The sequence below is a fragment of the Suncus etruscus genome, chromosome 7 (assembly GCF_024139225.1).
Source record: "Suncus etruscus isolate mSunEtr1 chromosome 7, mSunEtr1.pri.cur, whole genome shotgun sequence".
NCBI classification, from domain to species: Eukaryota; Metazoa; Chordata; class Mammalia; order Eulipotyphla; family Soricidae; genus Suncus; species Suncus etruscus.
The window spans coordinates 120,850,060-120,875,371 of NC_064854.1; the positions used below are offsets into that span (position 1 = coordinate 120,850,060).

A 25,312-nucleotide genomic window follows, 5' to 3' on the forward strand; every position below is an offset into this window, starting at 1 on the left:
ACATGGGATGCCCGGATTCGAACCACTGTCCTTCTGCATGGAAGGCAAACACCTTACCTCCATGCTATCTTGCTTGTCCCTCAATATAGTTTTCTTAAAGACGTTTTGATGAGCCATTACATAAATTTAAGTTTCTTTGTTTGAGATGAATTTTCTAAATGGTACACTTTGTATTTCCTTCATTTCTCTAAACTCTGTGAAGTTTTCTTTGGATATAAAGGAAAATTCAGGGTGCCGAAACCCTAAGATGAACATATGTTCACCAGTCAATGAAATGCTTTGGGAAATCCCAGAGTCTGGAGGAAATCAGATGTTGCAAAGAGCTTCTACCAACTCCAAGACAAAAATGACTCTACACATCAACAATAGATGCTAAAAGAAAATGGCAAGTTTGTGCAGTGACCTAAGTCAAGGTGAACAAGTGACCTGTCACAGAAACAAGGCAGCACCATTGGTCTTCAAGCACAAAGAAAACTTCAAGCGCTAGCCTAGGACGGACGGCGGTTCGATCCCCCGGCATCCCATATGGTCCCCCAAGCCAGGAGCGACTTCTGAGCGCATAGCCAGGAGTAACCCCTGAGCGTCACTGGGTGTGGCCCAAAAACCAAAAAAAAAAAAAAAAAAAAGAAAACTTCAAGGCATATCATGGCTCTCTTAAGAAATTGAACACTGCCCCCCCCCCAAAAAAAAAGAAATTGAACCCCAGGGCCAGAGAGACAGCATGGAGGTAGGGCATTTGTCTTGCATGCAGAAGGACTGTGGCTCAAATCCTGGCATCCCATATGGTCCCCTAAGCCTGCCAGGAACAATTTCTGAACATAGAACCAGGAGTAACCCCTGAGCGCAGTGAGGTGTGACCCAGACAGATAAGAAGGGAGGGAGGGAGGGAGGGAGGGAGGGAGGGAGGGAGGGAGGGAGGGAGGGGAGGGGAGGGGAGGGGAGGGGAGGGGAGGGGAGAGGAGGGGAGGGGGGAGGGAGGGAGGGAGGGAGGGAGGGAGGGAGGGAGGGAGGAAGGAAGGGAGGAAGGAAGGAAGGAAGGAAGGAAGGAAGGAAGGAAGGAAGGAAGGAAGGAAGGAAGGAAGGAAGGAAGGAAGGAAGGAAGGAAGGAAGGAAGGAAGGAAGGAAGGAAGGAAGGAAGGAATTCAATTCCAAACAAAAGGAGCAACATTTCTACAAACAGCCCATTTTCTTCGGTGTTTTACATAATAAAGATTGAACCAACTTCCTCAAATTACCTGATTTGATATCTTCACTAACTTCACTATCCTGTTCCTTTTCAATATTTTTTTCATTTTCTCCATCTTGTGCTTTATCATTTTCATCCATTTCATTTTCTCCTTTGTTTTCTGCCTGAAAGGGTTTGTAAAAAGATGACTAGCAAAAGCAAAGCCGGGTTGAGACGAACTCAAAGGTCCCAATACTTTTAGTAAAGGGTGAGTCTGGGTCAGGAGATAGGACAGTGGTTAGGGCACAGGCCTAAAATTTGCTCAAGCACCACTAAATAGCCCCGAAAACCTTGTAATCCCAGGGCTGCAGCAGCAACCTACCCACAGACTTCGGCACTCAACTGTTGCATTTAGCCCTTAGGATGTGCTTGGATGGTGGATGGATAGAGGGACCTTTCTCTGCCATCCCAGGCCACGTGGCTCCATCCCCCATTAATCGGCGGGTCAGCAACTTCAGAGTCACTCAGACAGGCTTCAGGATGTATCAGCTTTATTCATACCCTATCCACCACATGTGTGGTCAATCTTAACCATTTACGCATGCTATCCTTAGCTTGCCCTGCGTCTTAGCTTTTCCAGCCATGTCTCCTCCTCTTATCTCTCCATGCTGGCAAAGACCCCCATCTCTTGGGTCAAAGGCCTTATCTAACTTTCCCAAGACCCCTCCCAGGAATGGGCAGGGTCTTGCAGGTAGTTACAGGTAGTATCCGGGGTGGAGTCACACTCAATTAATGGCACCACTGCTAGAGAACTGCCTGTGGGGAGCCGAGGTGTACCTGACATCACTTGGGAGACCTACTAACTCACCCCTCAAAATATGAGCTCGGTTCAAGAGGGCTTCAAAATTAAAGGTGTGAAAATCATAAATTCAAATCTTCGAGATAGCGCAAGGGTGCAGTGTTGCCTTGAATGAAGCCAACCACGGTTAAATTCTCAGCACATCTGAAGCAGGACCCCAGGTACTGCTGGGATGACCAGAGCCATCTTCAGCACTCCAGGGACCACGCATTATTAAGCATAAAACCCCTAGCGAACTGCTGAAGTGACCTTCCTAGCTCCCTGATCACCACTTGGGAGACCCCCCCCCCCCCAATTAAGTTTAGTGATATACCTCTACACTTGGGTGCTGGTAAGATAATATGCATATGAAGCATTAGATCAGGGTTAGAATACCCAATTATATATTATTTAATAGTTGAAGATATAATTATTATTTTCTAAAAGATGAATCATTCACATGTGTATTATCAATGGTGAAGCAAGAAGACTTGTCAAAAACCAATAGAAAACTCCACTCAGAAAAATAACAGCTCATAAAAAAATAAATAACAGCTCATCAAGTGCCTTCACCTTGAAAAGACTGGTCAAGTCCATACTGTCCAGCTCATCTTTACAGCTCCTACAAATCAGGATTGTGCATCATAACATATGGGACAACTTGACAACCTCCACATGCTATCTTCAGTGACTCCCCTTCATTACCACTTGAAATCTTTACATCAATTTCGATAGTCTGTCTACTCTTCAAAAATCTACTTCATATGTTACTAAGATTTTTCTAGAGCTGGAGAGATGGTCCAATACTTAATCACATGCAAGGAATATTCTTGTGTGCAAGGAGACCAAGGTCTGATCCTCAGACCATCTCCAGAAGCAATCCCTGATGCCACCCAGTGTTGACATTCTCCCCCATACCACCAAAACAGATTGCTGAAAATATTTCTCTGCAGAGAAAAGAAAAATGTCTGCCATAGAGGAAGGCAGATGGGAGGGGAAGAGGGACTGGAAGCATTGGTGGTGGGAAATGTGCACTGGTGAAGGAGTGGGTGTCAAACATTGTATCACTGAAACTCAATCATGAACAACTTTGCAATTGTACCTCAAGGTGATGCAATTAAAAATATAAAATTAAAAAATATTAAAATTAAATTACTGGTTATGTTATATAACATATGATATAATATATAAATGATTAATGATCAATTATTAGGAAAAATAAATTATAATTGCAGTAAAGAAAAAATTCCTCTGCTACCAGTTAATTTTTCTGAAAACATCTCTTAATAGTCTATAAGTCTCAAGGCCCAAGCCCTACTATTTAGTACTCATAACCACAACTTTTGTATTTATATCTCCAAAAAATAAGAGTAAACAAATCTTTACTAAATTAATAAATTAAAACTGTCCTCTCTTATATCTTGTGCCAGCTCTCCTTTAAACCAGCAAAATCTAAATAGCAGCTCTAATGACCAGAATAAATCCAAACTATAATGTTTTAAGAGGCTTTCTGTGGCTTTTCTGTTAATGGGACAATTAAACAAATTTGTACCTTTTCAGGCTGTTGACCATCAGCATCTGTTTCCATTTTTTCTTCTTCAGGAGCTTCTATAAGCAAAATAACAACATAATTAAAAGGAGAAAAGACTATATAACTATATATTTTAAGTTTAAAATACAATTCCCCAGTGAAGGTTGAGTTTCACAAAAATAATCCTGGCATAAAACAATACACCTCTGTGACTCTATTCATTTAAAGTTCAAAGACAAATGAAAAGGGCTGAAAGATAATACAGTAAATAGTATAAATGCCTAGTAAGTGCTGCATTCCACTCATCATCACTTGGTACCCTGGTGGTGGCCTGGGTATCCAGAGTACTGTAGGACCTGATACTTATGCTGAACTGAAGGTCATTCTGTCTGAGAAACCCTAGTGAGACCTTCTCCTGAGCACCACTTGGGAGGTTCCAACACAAACCAATAAACATAGATAAAAGCAATAAACAGTGTATTAGAAACCAGGAGAGCAGATAGGATGCTTAAGGAACAGGGTGACAGAAAGCAGGCAAGAGCAGGAGTGACAGCACAAAGGCAGGACATTTGGCTTGCACACAGCTAACCTGGGTTTGATCCCAGGCATCCATTATGATCCCCTAAGCTTGGCAGGAGTAACCCCTGAATGCTGCTGAGTGTGACCCAGAAGCAAAGGAAAATAAAAGAGAGAGAGATGGGGGCAGGGAAGGGAAAGAGGGAGGGAGGGAGGGAAAAAAAGGAGGGGTGTTATACCTACTTATGGCTAATTATAAAAGTAAATTCATGAGAAGGCAGTCAAAATCTTGCTGCATAAATTAAATTGTTCTGGGACCACATCTAGCAGTTTCAGAGTTTACTCCTGACTCTGCTCAGAGATTACACCTGATGGTGCTTAGGAAACTAAAAGCAGTGCTGGGGATCAAACTCAGGTTGGCCACATACAAGGCAAGTGCCTACATGCTTTACTAACAAAAGTATTAAAACACATCTCTAAACATTTAAAAATAAAAAGGTTGTAGCACATGCTTTGCAAATAGAAGCCAAATTCCAAGCACCACTGGGTCCTCTTAGCACCACTATGAACATCTCCAGAACACTGCTGAGTGTGGCCCCTAAAATCAATAAAAATAATTTAAGACAGGGCCAGAGAGATAGCATGGAGGTAAGGCATTTGCCTTTCATGCAGGAGGTCATTGGTTTGAATCCCGGCGTCCCATATGGTCCCCTGTGCCTATCAGGAGAGACTTCTGAGCCTGGAGCCAGAAATAACCCCAGAGCACTGCCGGGTGTGACCCAAAAACCACCAAAAAAAAAAAAAAATTAAGATGGGGCAGGAGCAGGAGTAACAGCACCAGGTAGGGCATATGCCTTGCACACAACTGACACGAATTCAATCCCCTGACATCCCATATGACCCCCACAGTCTGCCAAGAGTGATTTCTGAGCATAGAGCCAGGAGTATCCCTGAGTGCCTCTAGGTGTGACCCAGAAACAAAAAAAGAATAAAACTATGAATTAAATAATTCACAAATGAAGACTATGGCTTATACTGAGTGGTCACTGATTTTCAGAAACATTTAAATATTCAGTGGGCATTGAATCTTTAATAACCTGAGTTCTTTCAGTGGAATCTGACCATCTCTCAGTGGCAAAAATAAATGCTCGCATACTGCCATGGACTGCCAAAAATCCTTTTCAACCTAGTATCATCCACAGAGAGGTAGAATCTTTCCCTCCCATGTAATATGTGATTTTCTGAAAAGGGCTAAATTAAAAAAATTTTGACCAGACAAGACAATACAAGGATTTTAGGTATCTGCTTTGCATGTTCAATGCCTGGCACCACCTATGATTCCCCCAAGCACTGTCAGGACTGATCCCTGATTTTAAAGTTAGGAGAAAGCTCAGATCAGAAAGGTCCAAAAACAAAATTCAAGAAAGAAAATTTAATAAAAAACAACAACAACAATAAAAAAAAAAAAAACACCATTATAGGGCCGAAGAGACAGCATGGAGGTAAGGCGTTTCCTTATATGCAGAAGGTCAGTGGTTCAAATCCCGGCATCCCATGCAGGGGTCTCAAACTCGCGGCCCGCGAGTTGTTGCGGCCCTCTGTACAACATTTTGTGGCCCGCGGCAGGCCTTCAAATATGCGATTTTTATTCGATAAGCAAATAATCGCGAATACTGCGATATTTGAAGGCTGGCCGCGGGCCACAAAATGTTGTACGAAGGGCTGCAACAGCTCGAGGGCTGCGAGTTTGAGACCCCTGCATGGTCCCCCAGCCTGCCATGAGCAATTTCTGAGCACAGAGCCAGGAGTAACCCCTGAGCGCTGCTGGGTGTGACCCAAAAAGAAAAAAAAATCACCATTATTCATTCTAATTAAAATAGAAGCTGCTGCTTTTGAATTTGTAACTAAAATTTTAGTAGATCACAATCATTTTCATCTAATAGTGTCTACAGCTCTTGGCAAAGCAAAGGCAAGGCCAATGCCCTACCGCTGTGCTCTCGCTCCGGCCCCCATATCTTCTATTTGCTTAAAGAAGGGAGTTGGCAATTTGTTTTTCTTAAAGGGAATGTAGGTAAAGAAAAGTTTCAGATCCTGTGATCTAATAACCCTTTAGAGAAAGTGTGCTGACTCTTATGGTAAGAAATCCATGTCGGGCCCGGAGAGATAGCACAGCGGCATTTGCCTTGCAAGCAGCCGATCCAGGACCAAAGGTGGTTGGTTCAAATCCCGGTGTCCCATATGGTCCCCCGTGCCTGCCAGGAGCTATTTCTGAGCAGACAGCCAGGAGGAACCCCTGAGCACCGCCGGGTGTGGCCCAAAAACCAAAAAAAAAAAAAAAAAAAAAAAAAAAAAACAAAAAACAAAAAACAGAAAAAGAAGAAATCCATGTCACTATGACACAAAGACATACAGAAAAGATCTTAATAGGTCCAAGCTTTAATGCTGAGCAATGAGGTGCACTGGAAAACAAGAGGTGTGACCACAACCCACAGCAATGAGACCTCTAGGTCAGGACCCTCTTCTGAATGCTCCCCAACTTTCTTAACTTCCTTAAGTAGGAGTGACACCTGTGACTTGCTTACAGCAATAATGATGGGAGGTCAGGCTATAGGACACCCTCCCTAGCGACTTATCTCGCTATTCTGGGAAAGCCTACGGAGTGAAGAGCAGCCTGTGGAAGCTGAGTGCAGGTTAAAGCTGAATAGCCAGGAACAGACTAGGATGGGAACCCAGTCTTACAATGCAAGTAAAGTTCTTCAGAAGTCACCATGTCAAATGCAACCTTGTAATATGCTGGGTAAAGGACTCAATAGGCAAGGCTATATACTTCCAACTCAGAGAAACAAAGGTAACAGTGTGTGTTCCTTTGTTTCTCTGTGCTATACCCAGCTGTATTCAGGGAAGCAATCCTGACTTGGTGAGAGTGGGTAACTCCTGTGCTGGTCAGGGGAGCCTTTGAGGCTAGGGGTCAACCTGGGTTTTACCCTGAAAGGCAAACACTCCAAAACTTTGTCCTAGTCCCCCAGCCCTGATATATATTATTTTAAGTCATTAATTTTGTGGAAATTTTTTTTCCGGTTTTTTGGTCACACGTGGCAGCACTCAGGGGTTACTCCTGGCTCTGTGCCCAGAAATTGCTCCTGAAGACTCAGGGGACCATATGGTGTGCCGGTATTAGAACTACTGTCCTGCATGCAAGGCAAATGCCCCACCTCCATGCCATCTCTCCTGTCCCTTTTTTCCCTTTATTATTATTTTTTTTTTGGTTTTTGGGCCACACCCATTTGGTGCTCAGGGGTTACTCCTGGCTAGGAGCTCAGAAATCGCCCCTGACTTGGGGGGACCATATGGGCCGGGGGATCGAACCGAGGTCCGTCCTACGCTAGCGCTCGCAAGGTAGACACCTTACCTCTAGCGCCACCTTCCCCGCCCCCTTTTCCCTTTATTTAAGCACCATGATTACGTACATGATTGCAGACTTACAATTTTTCCAGAATATATTTCCTCCAAAACTAAATATTCTGTAAGAATAGAACTTGACAGATCTGAGAATATAGTCCCAGGCCCGACTTCCACAAAAAGGTTATGGTTTCATGGTCAAAACTGTCCTCAAGGGCTATGAATGTAGCTATGCATGTTTAAGGTCCTGGATTTGACCACCAGCACAACACAAAAACAACCATTTACACTAAAATGTTTGGCTTTTAAGTCATTTAAATGTGAAGTGTGCCTTTCCAGAGGCTGCATGACACATTGATGAAGTTGTAAAAATGCATTATTTTGCAAAATGCTTCTCAATTTTCACTTGAATACAGCAACTATTAATTGATATAATTAAATTAGTTGAAGCACTTTAGGTTCTTTTTGTGTGTGTGTGTGTGTGTGTGTGTGTGGTTTTTGGGTCACACCCGGCAGGGCTCCGGGGTTACTCCTGGCTCCATGCTCTAGAAATTGTTCCTGGCCAGCACAAAGGACCATATGGGACGTGGGGATTCAAACTGATGACCTTCTGCATGAAAGGCCTTATCACCATGCTATCTCTCCGCCCCCTTTTTTAATGTATAAAAGGGGGGGGGGGGACTCAAGAGATAGCACAGCGGTAGGGCATTCACCTTGCAAGCGGCCGACCTAGGACCAATGGTGGTTCGAACCCCAGCCATCCCATATGGTCCCTTGTGCCTGCCAGGGGCGACTTCTGAGCAGAGAGCCAGGAGTAACTCCTGAGCGCCACCAAGTGTGGCCCAAAAAGTCAAAACAAAAAATAAGGTATAGGGGCCGGAGAGATAGCGTGGAGGTAAGGCATCGGCATTTGCCTTTCATGCAGGAGGTCATCGGTTCGAATCCCGTGTTCCATATGGTCCCCCATGCCTGCCAGGAGCAATTTCTGAGCATGGAGCCAGGAATAACCCCTGAGCACTGCCAGGTGTGACCCAAAAACCACTGTGGTACATATACACAATGGTACATATATGTGGTACACAATGGTACATATATATATATATGTGGTACATATAAACAATGGAATATTATGCAGCTGTCAGGAGAGATGAAGTCATGAAATTTTCCTATACATGGATGTACACGGAATCTATTATGCTGAGTGAAATAAGTCGGAGAGAGAGAGAGAGAGAGAAAAATGCAGAATGGTCTCACTCATCTATGGGTTTTAAGAAAAATGAAAGACATTCTTGCAATAGTAATTTTCAGACACAAAAGAAAAAAGAGCTGGAAGTTCCAGCTCACCTCAGGAAGCTCACCACAAAGAGTGATGAGTTTAGTTAGAGAAATAACTACATTTTGAACTGTCCTAATATTGAGAATGTATGAGGGAAATGGAGAGCCTGTTTAGAGTGCAGACGGGGGTCGGGTGGGGAGGAGGGAGATTTGGGACATTGGTGATGGGAATGTTGCACTGGTGATGGGTGGTGTTCTTTACATGATTGAAACCCAAACACAATCATGTATGTAATCAAGGTGTTGAAATAAAAAAAAAGAAAATAAATAAATAAATAAAATAAGGTATAAAAAGGGCCGGGCGGTGGCGCTGGAGGTAAGGTGCCTGCCTTGCCTGCGCTAGCCTAGGACGGACTGCGGTTCGATCCCCCGGTGTCCCATATGGTCCCCCAAGAAGCCAGGAGCAACTTCTGAGCGCATAGCCAGGAGTAACCCCTGAGCGGCACAGGGTGTGGCCCAAAAACCAAAAAAAAAAAAAAAAAAAAAAAAAAAAAAAAAAAAAAAGGTATAAAAAGGGTACTCAGTGGCCAGGAACATATGCATTACATGCAAAAAGACATGAATTCAATCTCTAGCCCTGCATGCCCATTCCTCCTATCAACAAGCACTGCAACAGTCCAGTTGAGTGTCTCTGGGAGAGACCCTGGGTTGCTTCCAAATTTTGGCTAATGTGGATAGTGTTGCAATAAACATAGGAGTACAGGTGCCTTTTCTGGGCTGGGCGGTGGCGCTAAAGGTAAGGTGCCTGCCTTGCCTGCGCTAGCCTTGGACGGACCGCGGTTCGATCCCCCGGCGTCCCATATGGTCCCCCAAGCCAGGAGCAACTTCTGAGCATATAGCCAGGAGTAACCCCTGAGCGTTGGGTGTGGCCCAAAAAAACCAAAAAAACAAAACAAAACAAAACAAAAAAAAACAAAAACAGGTGCCTTTTCTACATTGTGTTCTTGGGTTCCCAGAAGCAGTACTGCTAGATCATATAAAACTCAAGTTCCGGGGCTGGGCGGTGGCGCTCGAGGTAAGGTGCCTGCCTTACCTGCGCTAGCCTAGGAGACGGACCGCGGTTCGATCCCCCGGCGTCCCATATGGTCCCCCAAGCCAGGAGCGACTTCTGAGCGCATAGCCAGGAGTAACCCCTGAGCGTCACCGGGTGTGACCCAAAAACCAAAAAAAAAAAAAAAAACTCAAGTTCCAGTTTTCTTTGTTTTTAGTGTTGTTGTTTTCTTTTAAGGCTTCACATGAATGTTTTAAGAATTTTTTAGGGGGGCCGAAGAGATAGCATGGAAGTAAGGCGTTTGCCTTTCATACAGGAGGTCATCGGTTCGAATCCCGGCGTCCCATATAGTCCCCCGTGCCTGCCAGGAGCAATTTCTGCTCCTGGAGCCAGGAATAACCCCTGAGCACTGCTGGATGTGACCCAAAAACCACACACACACACACACACACACACACAAAAGAATTTTTTTGGGTCCGGAGAGAGAGTATGGAGGTAGGGCATTTGCCTTGCATGCAGAAGGATGGTGGTTCAAATGTCAGCATCCCATATGGTCCCCTGAGCCTGCCAGGAGCAATTTCTGAGCTTAGAGCCAGGAGTAACTCCTGAGCACTGGTGGATGTGACCCAAAAGCCAAATAAATAAATAAATAAATTTTTTTAGTTTTTCGGGCCACACCCTTTTGATGCTCAGGGGTTATTACTGGCTACGTGCTCAGAAATTGCCCCTGGCTTGGGGGGACCATATGGGACGCCAGGGGATCAAACTGTGGTCCTGTCCTTGGCTAGCACTTGCAAGGCAGACACCTTACCTCTAGTGCCACCTCGCCAGCCCCAATATTATTATTTTTTAAACACCATGGTTATGTGGTTGGCTTTTAAGTTATTTCCCCCCCACAATTCATAATTTGTTCATAATTGTGGTACCATCATACTATGTACAATATTGTATGTACAACAATAAATATACAACAAATGTACACTAGTGCACATTTCCTACCACCAATGTCCCCAGTTTCTCTCCTACCCACCCACCTTCACCAGCCTCTAGGGCAGACATTATTCTACTGTTTTGCTCCTGTTTTTATTCTTTTAGACATTGTGATTTGCAATATTGTTACTGATGGGTATCATGCTTATCACTTGACCTACTTTCATCACCCAGTTTTTGTCCAAATTAATCATTTCCAACCATCGTTGTCAAACTGGTTCCTTCTCTGTCCTAACTGCATTCACCTGCTATTTATGGCAAGCTTCCTGGCATTAGTCTAATAATAATACCCCAAGACAATAGAAACAAGGGCCAGGAGGACTGGTCTACATTAGGAAGTTTGTCACAAGGGCTAGAGTTCGGGGGTGGTAGGGGGTGGTAAGAGGAGGAGTCCAGTCAGGACAGAGAAGGCACTATTATGACAACGATTGTTGGAAATGATCACTCTGGACAAGAACTAAGTTGTGCTAAAAGGAGCATTTAGGAGGCCAAGGGGTGCTGGCACTCAAACCTAGGGCTTTACACACAAAAAACATGTTTTAGCACTAGAACGACATTCCTGGATCTAAAGAAGCATCTTTTAGTTAAAACTTAGTAACACAAAGATAACAAAGTTATTTAAATTTAATTTAAATACATTAAGTTATCTAAAAAAAAGGAAAGCCAATTTAACAATTGATTGGTGAAATCAATTTCAATCTATTCAACATTGAATATGGATCGGACTCTAATATCCATTGTCTCTCAAAACTCCTCTACCCCATTTTCTAGCAGCTACTAACTGATTCCTCTCAACCATGCTAGGCAGCTTCAGTCATGTATTTTGGCTGCTCCTTCACTTAGTTTCACAACTTTTGCTTTAACAGTCACTTTCTCTTGACGATTTACAATTACAGCTCCAAATACTTTGCTCTTATCCCCTAATTCCACTCATCCTAATTTTTCACCATGCCATTTGTAAGTAAAATCAACATGTGGTTTCTATATATTTAAATTCTAATTTTGACATATTAGATTCCTATCTATCTTTTTACCTCTAGAATACAAAATTCAAGGATCAGAAATGTAGTTAAGTGGTCAAATGCTATGCCACATATGTGTACAGTCTGGGTTTGATTCCAGCATGATACAAATACAAATGAAACAATAAGATGAAGTCCAAAAAAAAAAAAAGATTTTGGTCAGCTCTATTCACCAGAACATACTGTGCCATGATAATCAACACATCTTTAATCCTATTTATGTTGAATTAAATATGAATTACTTCCTGGGGCTGGCGAGGTGGCGCTAGAGGTAAACTGTCTGCCTTGCAAGTACTAGCCAAGGAAGGACTGCGGTCCCCCGGCATCCCATATGGTCCCCCCAAGCCAAGGGCAATTTCTGAGCGCTTAGCCAGGAATAACCCCTGAGCATCAAACGGATGTGCCCTAAAAATCCCCCCCCCAAAAAAAGAATTACTTCCAACACCAGCCGGGTGTGGCCCAAGTAATTGTTGAGTCGTGGCACTGAACTGCAAGCAGGTGAGATGAGAATCACTCTATGACATTGGATCTACTAGCACTGCTTAGGAAGCCCCCCAAACAAACAAAAACCCAACGATGAAGAAAGAAATGTGAGTTACAAGAAAAAGATTCTAAGTCTAATGCCCCATCCACTAATATTTTGTGACACAGGCTCATAGGCTAAGTAATTTTAACTTAATTTTTTGGTTTGTTTTTGGGTCACACCCTGCAGCGTCAGGGGTTACTCCTGGCTCTGCACTTATAAGTCGCTCCTGGTAGGTTCTGGGAACAATAGGGGATGCTGGGGATCAAACCTAGTCTGTCCCGGGTCAGCGATGCAAGGCAAGTGCCCTACCACTGTGCTATCACTCAACGTCATTCTTCTCTGAATGTGCTACATTAAACAGACACAATTCTGCTATATGAATGTAAATTCCTTTCTTTGATCTCTCTACTTGGAATAAGCTTCTTCCTGGAAAGAAAGAAGAAAGTACTCTGCTACCTCTCATTACAATTTAACAGAAGCAATTCCACAAGGAGCACCATTTGCTGTTCCCTAATTTATTCTATTAGTCACTGCCCAATATAAAACACCAACTATAACAGGGCACATTTGTAATAGTACTCCATTCACAGCTCATTAGGAAAAAGTCACACGATGCTGTTATTTTCTCAAGTGCTATTTAAATATGAAAATACAGAAATTCTGGGGCCATAGTGATATCACAGTGGTAGGGCATACCACTCCAAAACAGTGGTAGGCGGCCGGAGAGATAGCATGGAGGTAAGGCGTTTTTGCCTTTCATGCAGAAGGTCATCAGTTTGAATCCCGGCGTCCCATATGGTCCCTCGAGCCTGCCAGGAGCGATTTCTGAGCGTGGAGCCAGGAGTAACCCCTGAGCACTGCCGGGTGTGACCAAAAAATGAAACAGAACAAAACAAAAAACAGTGGTAGGCCTTGCATTGATCCGAGCATTCTATATGATGAGCCTGCCAGGAGCAATTTCTGAGTGCAGAACCAGGATTAACCAACCCTTGAGTGCTGCTGGGTGTGGCCCAAAAACCAAAAACTGAAGAAAAAAGAAATTCTGTTGTTGAAACTAATGACTATACATTGCACTATAGAGGACACCAGACTGCCTGGCTAATCCCTCAAGTTATCAATGAGTTCCAGGATTACTGCCATCCAAGAATCAAACTCTTAGTAGTCTCCAATGCTTCCTGTGACAGTGTCATTCAAACTGGGCTCCCTTTAGGGAACATACACTCCCTAATGAATCAAGAGAATTTAGCCCAGCAGAAGGCAAAGCTCAAAGGATTTCCAACTAATCTAGATATGGATAAATCTGCTATCTTATCTTTACCTTAACTCTAAAGCTGATCTATCAGATCTCCAGAACAGTAAGGCAAATTTACATGAAAAATGCTGTCCCAGGGGCGAGAGAGATAGCACAGCTGTAAGGGTGTTTGCCTTAGATGCAGAAGGACAGGGGTTCTAATCTCAGTATCCCATAAGGTCCCCCAAAGGGTGGGGTGGGGGCGGAGAGATAGCATGGAGGTAGGGCATTTGCCTTGCACACAGGGCGGTTGTTCGAATCCCAGCATCCCATGTGGTCCCCTGTGCCTGCTAGGAGCGATTTCTGAGCATAGAGCCAGGAGTAACCCCTGCTGAGTGTGACCCAAAAACAAAAACAGAAACCCCAAACCATAACACACATGTGCTCCTTTGGCTCATAAACACGGAACCTAGAGATGTGGACTTTCTGACTTTTATGATGAGTTGTGTACCGGGGCTCTCTCCACCTCTGGAGAAGCTTGAGCATGTTACTATCTCCCTTTATTTTGTCCTCCCCTTCAGTACCTGTTTTTACTCTAAATAAATAAATAAATAAATAAATAAATAAATAAATAAATAAATAAATAAATAAATAAATAAATAAATAAATAAATAAATAAAAATAAGACAAAGTACAATAAGCCTATATCTATGTAGCTAAATAGAAAATCAACAAGTCCTTTATTCTTATAGCTACATGCTAGAAACATAGGTCTAAAAACAGGTATTAATGTCACATCTATGATATTGACCCTTTTTTGTTGTTTTTGGGCCACACCCAGTGACGCTCAGAGGTTACTCCTGGCTATGCACTCAGAAATCGCTCCTGGCCTGGAGGACCAAACCACGGTCCATCCTAGGCTAGCAATGCAAGGCAGACAGATGCCTAGGGTTTGTGCCACTGCTCTGGCCCCAATACTGACAATTTTTAAATTCTGGCTACATGAAACTTTCATTGTCATATTCCAATATTGAAACAAATTTATAACTGATCCTTGTACTCTTTAAAGTGCAACAAATCTGATTGCTTTTAGTTGCACTTAGAAGCACAACACAGCATTGGTTTCGGTGCAGTAATGACTCACCAAGCTTCTCTGGCTCATCAGGTCCTGTGCCTGCAATGCAACTGCTTTCCAGGCCAAACGTGGGGTCCACTTTCCCAGATGCTCGCGCTGCTTCTTGTACTTTTTTGACATGCGCTTCAACCAATTCCAATGGCACCTCTTCCCGGACTCGAGAAAACTCCTCTATTTAAGAATTAAAAAGCAACTGTTACCTCTTTTATTTGAAACAATGTAAACCACCAGGAAATCCAATACATCATTAGTTTGTGGGGGTTTTTTTTTTTTTTGGTTTTTGGGCCACACCCGGTAGTGCTCAGGGGTTACTCCTGGCAGGCACAGGGGACCAGATAGGATGCCAGGATTCGAACCAACCACCTTAGGGTTGGCTGCTTGCAAGGCAAACGCTGCTGTGCTATCTCTCCGGCCCTACAACATTAGTTTTTATTGTGGAAATCTCCCAGTGACTATCTTATAAAAAACAACAAAGGTCAAATGAGACTACCATGTAGTGATCAAATTCATGAAAGCTATATTTTCTTTTTGTTGTTGTTGTTGTTGTTTTGGGTCACACCCGGCAGTGCTCAGGTGTTACTCCTGGCTCTGCGCTCAGAAATCGCTCCTGGCAGGCTCAGGGCCATGGAGATCCGGCCACTAAATGTAAAACTTTTAAATTTTTTAACAGGTTAACATTAAATACAACATGTTAACTTTAAAAAACCGTATCTGGGGGCCGGCGAGGTGGTGCTAGAGGTAAGGTGTCTGCCTTGCAAGCGCTAACCTAGGATGGACCACAGTTCAATCCCCTGGCGTCCCATATGGTCTCCCAAGCCAGGAACAACTTCTGAGCGCATAGCCAGGAGTAATCCCTGAGAGTTACCGGGTGTGGCCCAAAAACAAACAAACAAACAAACAAATCTGATTTTTTCTGGTTATGTAATTGAAATAAATTAAACCATTCATAACATAATATGAAGTTTTAAGCCATTATCTGGAATTGTGCTGGCAGAACAATATAAGACAATCCATACCCAAAGCTGCTTTCGCTGCAGCAGATGCCACACGAGGATCTACTACAGATGCTAAAAATGCAACAGTGCTCATGACTGGGTTTCCAGACTGACTGAAGGGAACGGGCTGGTAGGCAAGAGGTCCAAGGGAAGCATCAGAATTCTCAAGGTATGGGTCCTCAATGGGAAGTCTCAAAAAATGGAGGATGCATTCATCCTGAGTTCGACTTCCAACATGTTCAGACACTTTGTTCCAATCATCCTTGTACATTTCCAGGGCCTAAAATAGAGATAATACAAGTCTCAATATCAGGATACTAAGAAGTAATCTGTAACAACATTAAAAGATCAGGATTGCTACACATAAGAACCAGGAAGGCAGGAGAGACAGTACAGTGACAAAGTGCTTTCCTAATATATGGTAACCCCAGTTCAATCTCTGCACCACATATGGTTCCCTGCCCCGGGACTTTGCCAGATGGGATTTCTGAGCAAAGAATCCAGACTAAGTCCTGAGAAACATTGATATGCAACACTCCACTCCCCTGCCCCTTCAATACCCAAAAAGAAAAGGGATGTATCAAGTGGTAGCAAATAGCCATGACACTGGTTCAAATCCTTGGTCCAGCATGTAATCCCCTGAGTATTGCTAGAGGAATTATCTAGAAAGAGAGACCCTGGGCAGTGCAGGGGTGGTGGTGGGGGAAAGAGAGAACGGGGGGAGGGGGGAGACAAAGGAAGGGGAGGGGAGAAAGAAGGGAGGGGGCAGAGAGGGGGAGAGGAAATGAGAGAGCGAGAAAGAGAGAGAGCGAGAGAGAGAGCTATAGAATTAGGCTAACCTGAGCTTAATCTCGGCATTCTATATGATCGGTCCCAAATCCAACAGGAATAATTCCTGAAAAGAGCCAGGAATAACCCCTGGAACACATGAATATGGCCCACCTGCCCCTCCGATAAACATGGAAAAGAGATCCAGGCCTGGAGATACAATATAGTTCAGCAATAGGGCCCGATGTGCATATAAAGGTGCACTACTCACAGATCCAAGGATCAAACCCTACCTATCTCTGGCCTGAGGATAACCCAAGAGACACATTACTGCTATAAATAGTGTCCTCAGACTCTAGAAATAAAGTACAATGGGTAAGGTGCTTGCCTTGTATGCGGTCAACCTGGGTTCTATCCCCTAGCATGTATCCATGTGGTCCCCCAAACCCAATAGGCAATAGGAGTACAAAGTCAGGAATAAACCCTGAGCACAGATGGGCAGTCAAAAAAAATAAAGAAATAGTGAATTCAAATCAAAACTTTCAGAGGGCAGAATGCTATTAAGGGAACAAGCCTAAAAATGCATGCAGCCAACCTGGGTTCAACCAGAGTTCTGTGCACTGCACCTTGAGCACAGTCAGGAAGATTAAGCCCTGAGCACTGCTAGCTGTAGCCCAAAAACAAAAATAATATTAAAAAGAAACTTGCCAGAAGTGTCTCCTAGGACCCTTGAGCACTTACAAAGAAAATTAAAAAAATTTTAAAACTTAAGCAAGAAAACAAACTATAACCCAGGTCTTCACCATTACTTATCTTGATTCCTATGTTTCCTTGTCGTTTCTATCATTAAATTCACTCTAATGTCTGTTGCCAGAATGAAAATATTTCATATAAAAACATATTAGGTTGGAGCAGTAGAGAGACCTTGACTTGAATGTGGCCAATGCAGAGCCAAACCCTGGTTATTATATATGGTTCCCTGAGCTCGCCAGAAAGAAGTTTTTGATAATAAAATAAAAATAAATGCATCTCTCTCTTCTCTCTTCCCCTCCTCTCTCTGTCTCCCCCCTTCATTTCTTTAGGAAAAACCAAATATGATCAACACACTTTTTCTCCACATTGCGACCTCCTACTATTACAGAAGTAATCAAAATCAACAATATTCTTACGGGCCGGGAAGGTGGCGCTACAGGTTAGGTGTCTGCCTTGCAAGCGGATGGACCGCAGTTCGATCCCCCGGTGTCCCATATGGTCCCCCAAGCCAGGGGTGATTTCTGAGCGCATAGCCAGGAGTAATCCCTGAGCGTCAAACGGGTGTGGCCCAAAAACCAAAAAAAAAAAACAAAAAAAAACAAAAAAAAACACAAACAATATTCTTACTAGAAATATACAGTGAGACTAGTCTTGCCATACCATGAAGTGTTCATGAGCTTATCCAACAAGCAATGTTCCTAAACATTACCTTCTGATCTGGATCTTCAAAAGGTCAAAGCACTAAATTATGTTGCTTTACTGTTTTTCTCACTAACTAGACTGAATCCCTGTCTGCAGACATTGGGAGATCTAATAGCAGTCCGTTCTAGGTTAGCGCTTGCAAGGCAGAAATCTTTTTTTTTTTTTCTTTTTTTTTTGGTTTTTGGGCCACACCCGGCATTGCTCAGGGGTTACTCCTGGCTGTCTGCTCAGAAATACCTCCTGGCAGGCACGGGGGACCATATGGGACACCGGGATTCGAACCAACCACCTTTGGTCCTGGATCGGCTGCTTGCAAGGCAAACGCTGCTGTGCTATCTCTCCGGGCCCGCAAGGCAGAAATCTTACTGTTAGCGCCACACTCTGGCCCCTCCTTATTTTTGTTTGTTTGTTTGTTTTTTGTTTTGGGGTACACCAGACAGCACTCAGGGGCTACACCTGGCTCTAAGCTCAGAAATTGCCCCCAACAGGCTCGGAGGACCATATGGGATTCGAACCACCGTCCTTCTGCATGCAAGTCAAACGCCCTCCCGCTGTGCTATCTCTCCAGACCCTCATTATTTTTTTTAAGTTGGAAAACATAAAATGTGATTCAAATTTAACAGAAAAATATATTTTAAGTTGGAAAACATAAAATGTGATTCAAATTTAACAGAAAAATATATTTGGAAAATATTGGAAAACATAAAATGTGATTCAAATTTAACAGAAAAATATATTTGCTTGGCCTATATTTATATATATATTGAATATATATATTCAAATTTAACAGAAAAATATATTTTAAGTTGGAAAACATAAAATGTGATTCAAATTTAACAGAAAAATATATTTGCTTGGCCTACAGGCAATCTGTCATTTTATTATGTCATTTTAATCTGTCATTATATGTTCTTAACCTATTAGTTACCTGTAAATAAGGTATATAAATAGAAGCAGTTAGTGATAAACAGCACTGTTGGGAAGTAATTTATTTCCCTTTGTGTTATGTTAGCCAACACCTGCTGGATTCAAGTCATGTTTAAAAGAAAAATGAACCACTACACAGAATCCACCTGTAGAAGAGAAAATGCACTATTGTGTACGGATTTGTGGTTTTCTAGAATATGTTTAAGGTAAATAGTAACTAAGTCATTCTGACATCACTTTGTATTTATTATCCACTATCCTTAAATGTAGAAAAGGAGAAAGTCTGAGTATCAATACCAAGCAAGAAAGAGAGCTCAGAGTCACATCTTCCATTTAGGGTTGAACACAATTTTAATTTGTCCCCGAGGCCAAAGATTCCAAAAGTGTAAAAAGACATCACATTCTCCAACATATATTGAAAACTTCTTTTAGTTTCTTTTCCTTTTTTCGGTGTGTGTGGGGGGAGGTTGAGGGGAGCCACCCGGCAGTACTTAGGAGTTACTCCAGGCTCTGCACTCAGAAATTGCTCCTGGTAGGCTCAGGGAACCATATGAGATGTCAAAGATTGAATCCAGATCCGTCCCGGAATGGACGCGTGCAAGGTAAACACCCTACTTCTGTGCTATTGCTCTGGTCCCCCATATATTGAAAACTTTTAAATTAAAAACCATGACCTCAAAACAAATAAAAAGACTAGAAGCCTGGGCCCGGAGAGATAGCACAGCGGCATTTGCCTTGCAAGCAGCCAATCCAGAACCTAAGGTGGTTGGTTCGAATCCCGGTATCCCATACGGTCCCTGTGCCTGCCAGGAGCAATTTCTGTGCAGATACCCAGGAGTAATACACACACACACACACACGAGCAATTTCTGTGCAGATACCCAGAAGTAACACACACACACACACACACACACACACACACACACACACACACACACACACACACACACACACAAAAGACTAGAAGCCTGATGATGTAAGTTATCCCAGTAAAGAATCCTCAAACAATGCCTACATTTAATCTATAGTTTGTCAAATTTAATTCCTTCCAGGAAAATGTGTTTCTAAGATATTTAACAACAATTTCTTCATTTGTTCATAATTCAGCATTCAGGGTTTATTTTATTTTTTGGTGGGGGGGGAACCACACCCAGCAACGCTCAGAGGACCATATGGAACGCTGAGGATTAAACCTGGGTCTATCCTGAGTCGGCAGTGTGCAAGACAACCACCCTACTGCTATGCTATCACTCCGGCCCATTTTTTTTTTAAATGGTTTTTAGGGGGCCACACCAGCAGTGCTCAGGGCTTACACCAGGCTTTGTGCTCAGGGAATCATCTTCATAATTCAGGAATTAAATCCAAGTCACCAGCATGCAAGGCAAACACCTTACATAGTATGGCTCCAGTCCTAGTCCTCAAGTATTTTACCTGTGAGCATCCACCTTAAACAAAATAGGGTATATAAACCGATATTTACCCATAAATAAGGTATATAAATAGAAGTTAGTGATAAACTGTTAGTGATAAATATACAGATGTTCTGCATATAAATAAACTTTGAAATTGCAAATATATTGGAATCACATCTCTATTTTCTACCTTTCAGAATAGAAGTAATTGTTCAAATATAGCTGACTGTGTACTTGCAAAAATCCCAAACACGAACAAATCTAAATGAGCATTTGACATGCAGCCAACCTGGATTATATCCCCAGGACCCCATATAGTTCCCCGAGCTTGCCAGGAGTAATTCTCCTGAGCACTAGGAGGTGTGTACCAAAACCAAAACAACCTAGAACATCCTGGCAAAGCTCCGATATTTAGATGTTTGCAACAAATTTAATAAAGCACAAATAAAAAACCCAGAAAAATAACACATTATCCAGGGTTTGCTCCCCCAACATTATAGAATTTCAACCTATTATGATATTTCAATACTAATGGTTACAATACATTCTACTGAAACTCATTACAAGGATCAAGAAAGCTCAGGATAAAATCCAAAAGTGTATCTAGATAGCTTCTCCTGCCACACCCACCCAAATGGTATATAAGAGGGATCTGCATGGCTCATCGGCTTACCTCCAGTAGCAGAAGGGTCTCTTGCTCTGTCCATTCTCTTCCAGCACTTGCACCTTTACTCTAAAGGATTAAATTATAGAAAATTTACTACTTCCAAAAGGCTTAATATAGATCTCACCAAGATTATTTTCTTTAGGTCCAAGGGACTACTTTACAAAAAGGACCAAAATAATTCCCAGATAGGGGCCAGAGAGATAGCACAGTAGTAGGGCAGTTGCCTTGCATGCAGTTGATTCAAACTGAACAGTGGTTCGAATCCCAGCATGCCATATGGTCCCCCAAGCCTGCCAGGAGCAACTTCTGAGCAAGAAGCCAGGAGTAAACTGAGTGCCATCGGGTGTGACCTAAACACCACCACCTCCAAATCCCAGACAAACAGAAGCGACCACTAAAGGATCCAGTTCCCTCCGTGCATCAGTTCCATGATCCCTGGCATCACATAGTGTCCTCTAGGCCTTGTCAAATGTGATCTGAGAGCAGACCAGAAATAAGTCCTTAACACAGCTAGATGTGGCCCCCAAACAAAAAGAAAAAAAGGCAAATACAACCTGTAAGACTAGTGTGTGTGCATCTAGCTACATAAGGTAAAAATCCTTACCTTTGCTAAGGTTTTCTTGGAATAAATATCAGTACGAAGACCAAAGTTCTGTAAATCAATTGGTTTTTCCTTGTTTTTCTCAGGAAAATTTAACATCTGCTGAGCAGCTGGAATCTGTAAGTTAAAAAAGGGATAAGTGTTTGCATTACCTCCAAAAAAGAGGAAAGAAGCTTTATAAAAATATTTAGTATTTAAAATACTTTAAGATACTATAAAATAATAACTGCGCATTCCTCACACTACTCTGCAAACCAATATACAACAAAATATGGCACATTTTCCTACCTCTTTTATTGATAGTAAGTTTGCTACCTATTTTTGGATTTTAATGGAAAGTAACTTTTACATATTTATATGCATACACAGTTGTTATAATGTAATATTATAATTTCATACAATAAACATTTTTCTTTTTTTTTTTCGGGGTTTTTTTTTGGGTCACATCCGGCAGTGCTCAGGGATTACTCCTGATTCTGAGCTCAAAAATTGCCCCTGGGGGCCGGGAAGGTGGCGCTGGAGATAAGGTGTCTGCCTTGTAAGCGCTACCAAGGAATGGACCGCGGTTCGATCCCCCGGCGTCCCATATGGTCCCCCCAAGCCAGGGGCGATTTCTGAGCACATAGCCAGGAGTAACCCCTGAGCGTCAAATGGGTGTGGCCCAAAAACCAAAAAAAAAAAAAAAAAAAATTGCCCCTGGAAGGCACAGGGACCATATGAGATGCCAGGATTCGAACCACTGTCTGTCTGTATGCAAGGCAAATGCCCTACCTACATGATATCTCTCTGGCCCCAACACAATAAACTTTTTAGGGCCTGGAGAGATAGCACAGCGGCGTTTGCCTTGCAAGCAGCCGATCTAGGACCAAAGGTGGTTGGTTCGAATCCCAGTGTCCCATATGGTCCCCCCTGTGCCTGCCAGGAGCTATTTCTGAGCAGACAGCCAGGAGTAACCCCTGAGCACTGCCGGGTGTGACCCAAAAAAAACTAAAAAAAAAAAACAAAAAAACACTTTTTAAAAAGTGTAACTGGATGTCTAAATGACAGGAAGGTGACTTTTTTTGTGCAAATGTTTAATGCAGCTGAAGAAGAGGCAAAAAAAGACTCAAGTATAAAAATAAATCTACAACATGGTACGATATAAACAGAATTAATGAAGAGAATCATCTTAAATGCTACACTGAGATGATGTTGAACAATATAGAATTAAAAATAATGCAGGTTGGGGCTGAGAGAAAGCACAACAGTGTTTGCCTTACAAGCAGCTGACCCAGGACCTAAGGTGGTTGGTTTGAATCCTGGCATCCCATATGGTACCCCGGTGACTGCTAGGAGCTATTTCTGAGCAGGTAGCCAGGAGTAACCACTGAGCACCGGGTGTGGGCCCCCCCCAAAAAAAAAGCAAGTTGGGGCCAGAGAATAACATTGAGGTAAGGCGTTTGCCTTACATGCAGAAGATTAGTGGTTCGAATCCAGGCATCCCATGTGGTCAGTCCCCCAAGCCTGCCAGGAGCAATTTCTGAGCACAGAGACAAGAGTAACCCCTGAGCACTACTGGGTGTGACCAAAAAAATAAAAAAACAAAACAAACAAACAAAAAAAAAAACAATTCAGATCTTTTTCTATCTGCATTATGAATTCAACCAGCTGTGTTGTAAGGATATGGAGGGGCAATTGCAAGTTTGAAGAGCTATAGGTATTCCTAAAAATTATTAATAACAGGAATGCGATTTTTAGCATTTCATGGGATTTTGAAAACAATTTCCTTCAAATACCAAGGAACAACAATAGTAAAGTTTTAGGAAATTCAAATTTAAAGAAATTTTTGCTCAAATATTGGTGTCCCTAATGTTCACATTGTTCCAAAGTCAAGAGTATTCTTATGGGGCCGGAGAGATAGCACAGCGGCGTTTGCCTTGCAAACAGCAGACCCAGGACCTAAGGTGGTTGGTTCAAATCCCAGCATCCCATATGGTCCCCCGTGCCTGCCAGGAGCTATTTCTGAGCAGACAGCCAAGAGTGTGTGGCACAAAACAAAATAAAACAAAAAAAGTATTCTTATAGATTCAAACATTAGCATCAGAGTTAAAAAAAAATCTATTCACTAAAACACGGATATGTTAAATGACAATAATCTGAGTTTGAATTCCATCAGTTGTTGCCTTTTTATCATTCAGACATGAAAAAGATAGAACAACTCTACCTGAGGTGATCGAAGATGCAGAGGCACAAGCCCAGATGGGGTATCAGCTAACACATTGAAATGAGGAGTAGGAGGAGGTCCCATTGCCATGGGTCGGCTTTCTGGATCCACTTGGTAATTAACAAGCCCCCACTGCTCTAAAAAGGCATGAACCCTGAGGAATAAAGCTCTGAAAGTTAAAATCTGGAGAAGGTATCTCATCTCTAAGCCAGCACCACTATCACTAAAATGTTGCAAGCTACACAAGCAGTGAGCCATCACAAAATGACTAACTTGGCTGTAGGAGGGAAAATTTCTATCAAGACCAAGTTATGCTGATACTTTAGCACCACCAACCACCCAGAACCCAGTAGTTACAATCACAAAAATGAGGGGAAAAAAATGTTCATTCACAAATATGGTGAAATAACTTACAAGTGAAACAGGTTAAAACATGAGATTCAATTTTTTAATTTTTTTCCAGTCTTTCCTTGTATATGGCCAACCCAAGTTCAATTCCTGGCACCATATCTGGTCCAAGCCTGACCGGAAGTGATCCCTTAATGCAGCAAAAGGAATCATAATTTGAGCACAGTGGGGGTATGGACCCTCAACAAACGAACAAAATGAAGTAGGAAACAATAATTAGAGTCTCAAACTGCAGGCCAACGAGGTGTCGCTAGAGGTGAAGTGTCTGCCTTGCAAGCGCTAGCCAAGGAAGGACCGATGTTCGATCTCCCGGCGTCCCATATGGTCCCCCCAAGCCAGAGGCAATTTCTGAGCACTTAGCCAGGAGTAACCACTGAGCATTAAGCGGATGTGGCCTAAAACCCCTCCCCCCAAAAAAACTTCTCAAACTGAATCCTGTATCCCTGCTGATTTTATGACTTGACTATAAAATAAACGATATAATCGTAAAACTTTAAAAGGAAAACTGAATATATGTAACTACCTATGCTATTACAAATATTCACTCCCTAAATCAAAATACAAGGGTCTGGAGAGATAGCACAGCGGCGTTTGCCTTGCAAGCAGCCGATCCAGGACCAAAGGTGGTTGGTTCGAATCCCGGTGTCCCATATGGTCCCCCGTGCCTGCCAGGAGCTATTTCTGAGCAGACAGCCAGGAGTAACCCCTGAGCACCACCAAGTGTGGCTCAAAAACCAAAAAAAAAAAAAAAAAAAAAATCAAAATACAAGACTTACGTATTTTATCAATAAAATATCTGATTTCACTAAAATATTAGCTAAAGAAAATATAGCTAAAGAACCTGAGAAAAAGAAAAACTTCTCACCTCATCACTGCACACACATCTCCAGTCAAATTCCTACGACAAGCAGTGCTGGTTAAATATTCTTGGGGATTTAAGCGATATGTATCAATCATAAAATTTCGATAGGCCAGATATCTAAAAAAAATAACAAACACAATTTTAAATTTGGCAATGGCAAGGTTAATCAAATGAAAAAATAAAAAATATCTCTTCATAAACAGCAACAAGACAACCAAAATCTTCATATACCTCACAAGAATATAACATTCACCACCCATGATTTAACTCAAAGAATCCCTAATATGCAAAAAAAAATTTATGTATAAGTCAAAAAATTAAGAAATTCTTATTCT

At 42.4% G+C, this 25,312-nt stretch overlaps 1 protein-coding gene across 1 annotated transcript in view; it reads right to left on the reverse strand.

The window, feature by feature from the left end:
* Positions 1-25,312, reverse strand: part of SMARCC1 (SWI/SNF related, matrix associated, actin dependent regulator of chromatin subfamily c member 1) — a 125,838-nt gene that overhangs the window by 36,413 nt on the left and 64,113 nt on the right. Inside the window, exons 16-23 of the mRNA XM_049777334.1 lie at positions 24,981-25,094; positions 23,708-23,861; positions 21,508-21,621; positions 20,910-20,969; positions 15,696-15,954; positions 14,689-14,850; positions 3,556-3,611; positions 1,236-1,350 (exon numbers count right to left, since the gene is read on the reverse strand). Of these exons, the coding sequence (XP_049633291.1) occupies positions 1,236-1,350; positions 3,556-3,611; positions 14,689-14,850; positions 15,696-15,954; positions 20,910-20,969; positions 21,508-21,621; positions 23,708-23,861; positions 24,981-25,094 (1,034 nt within the window). The remainder of the gene's footprint in view (positions 1-1,235; positions 1,351-3,555; positions 3,612-14,688; positions 14,851-15,695; positions 15,955-20,909; positions 20,970-21,507; positions 21,622-23,707; positions 23,862-24,980; positions 25,095-25,312) is intronic.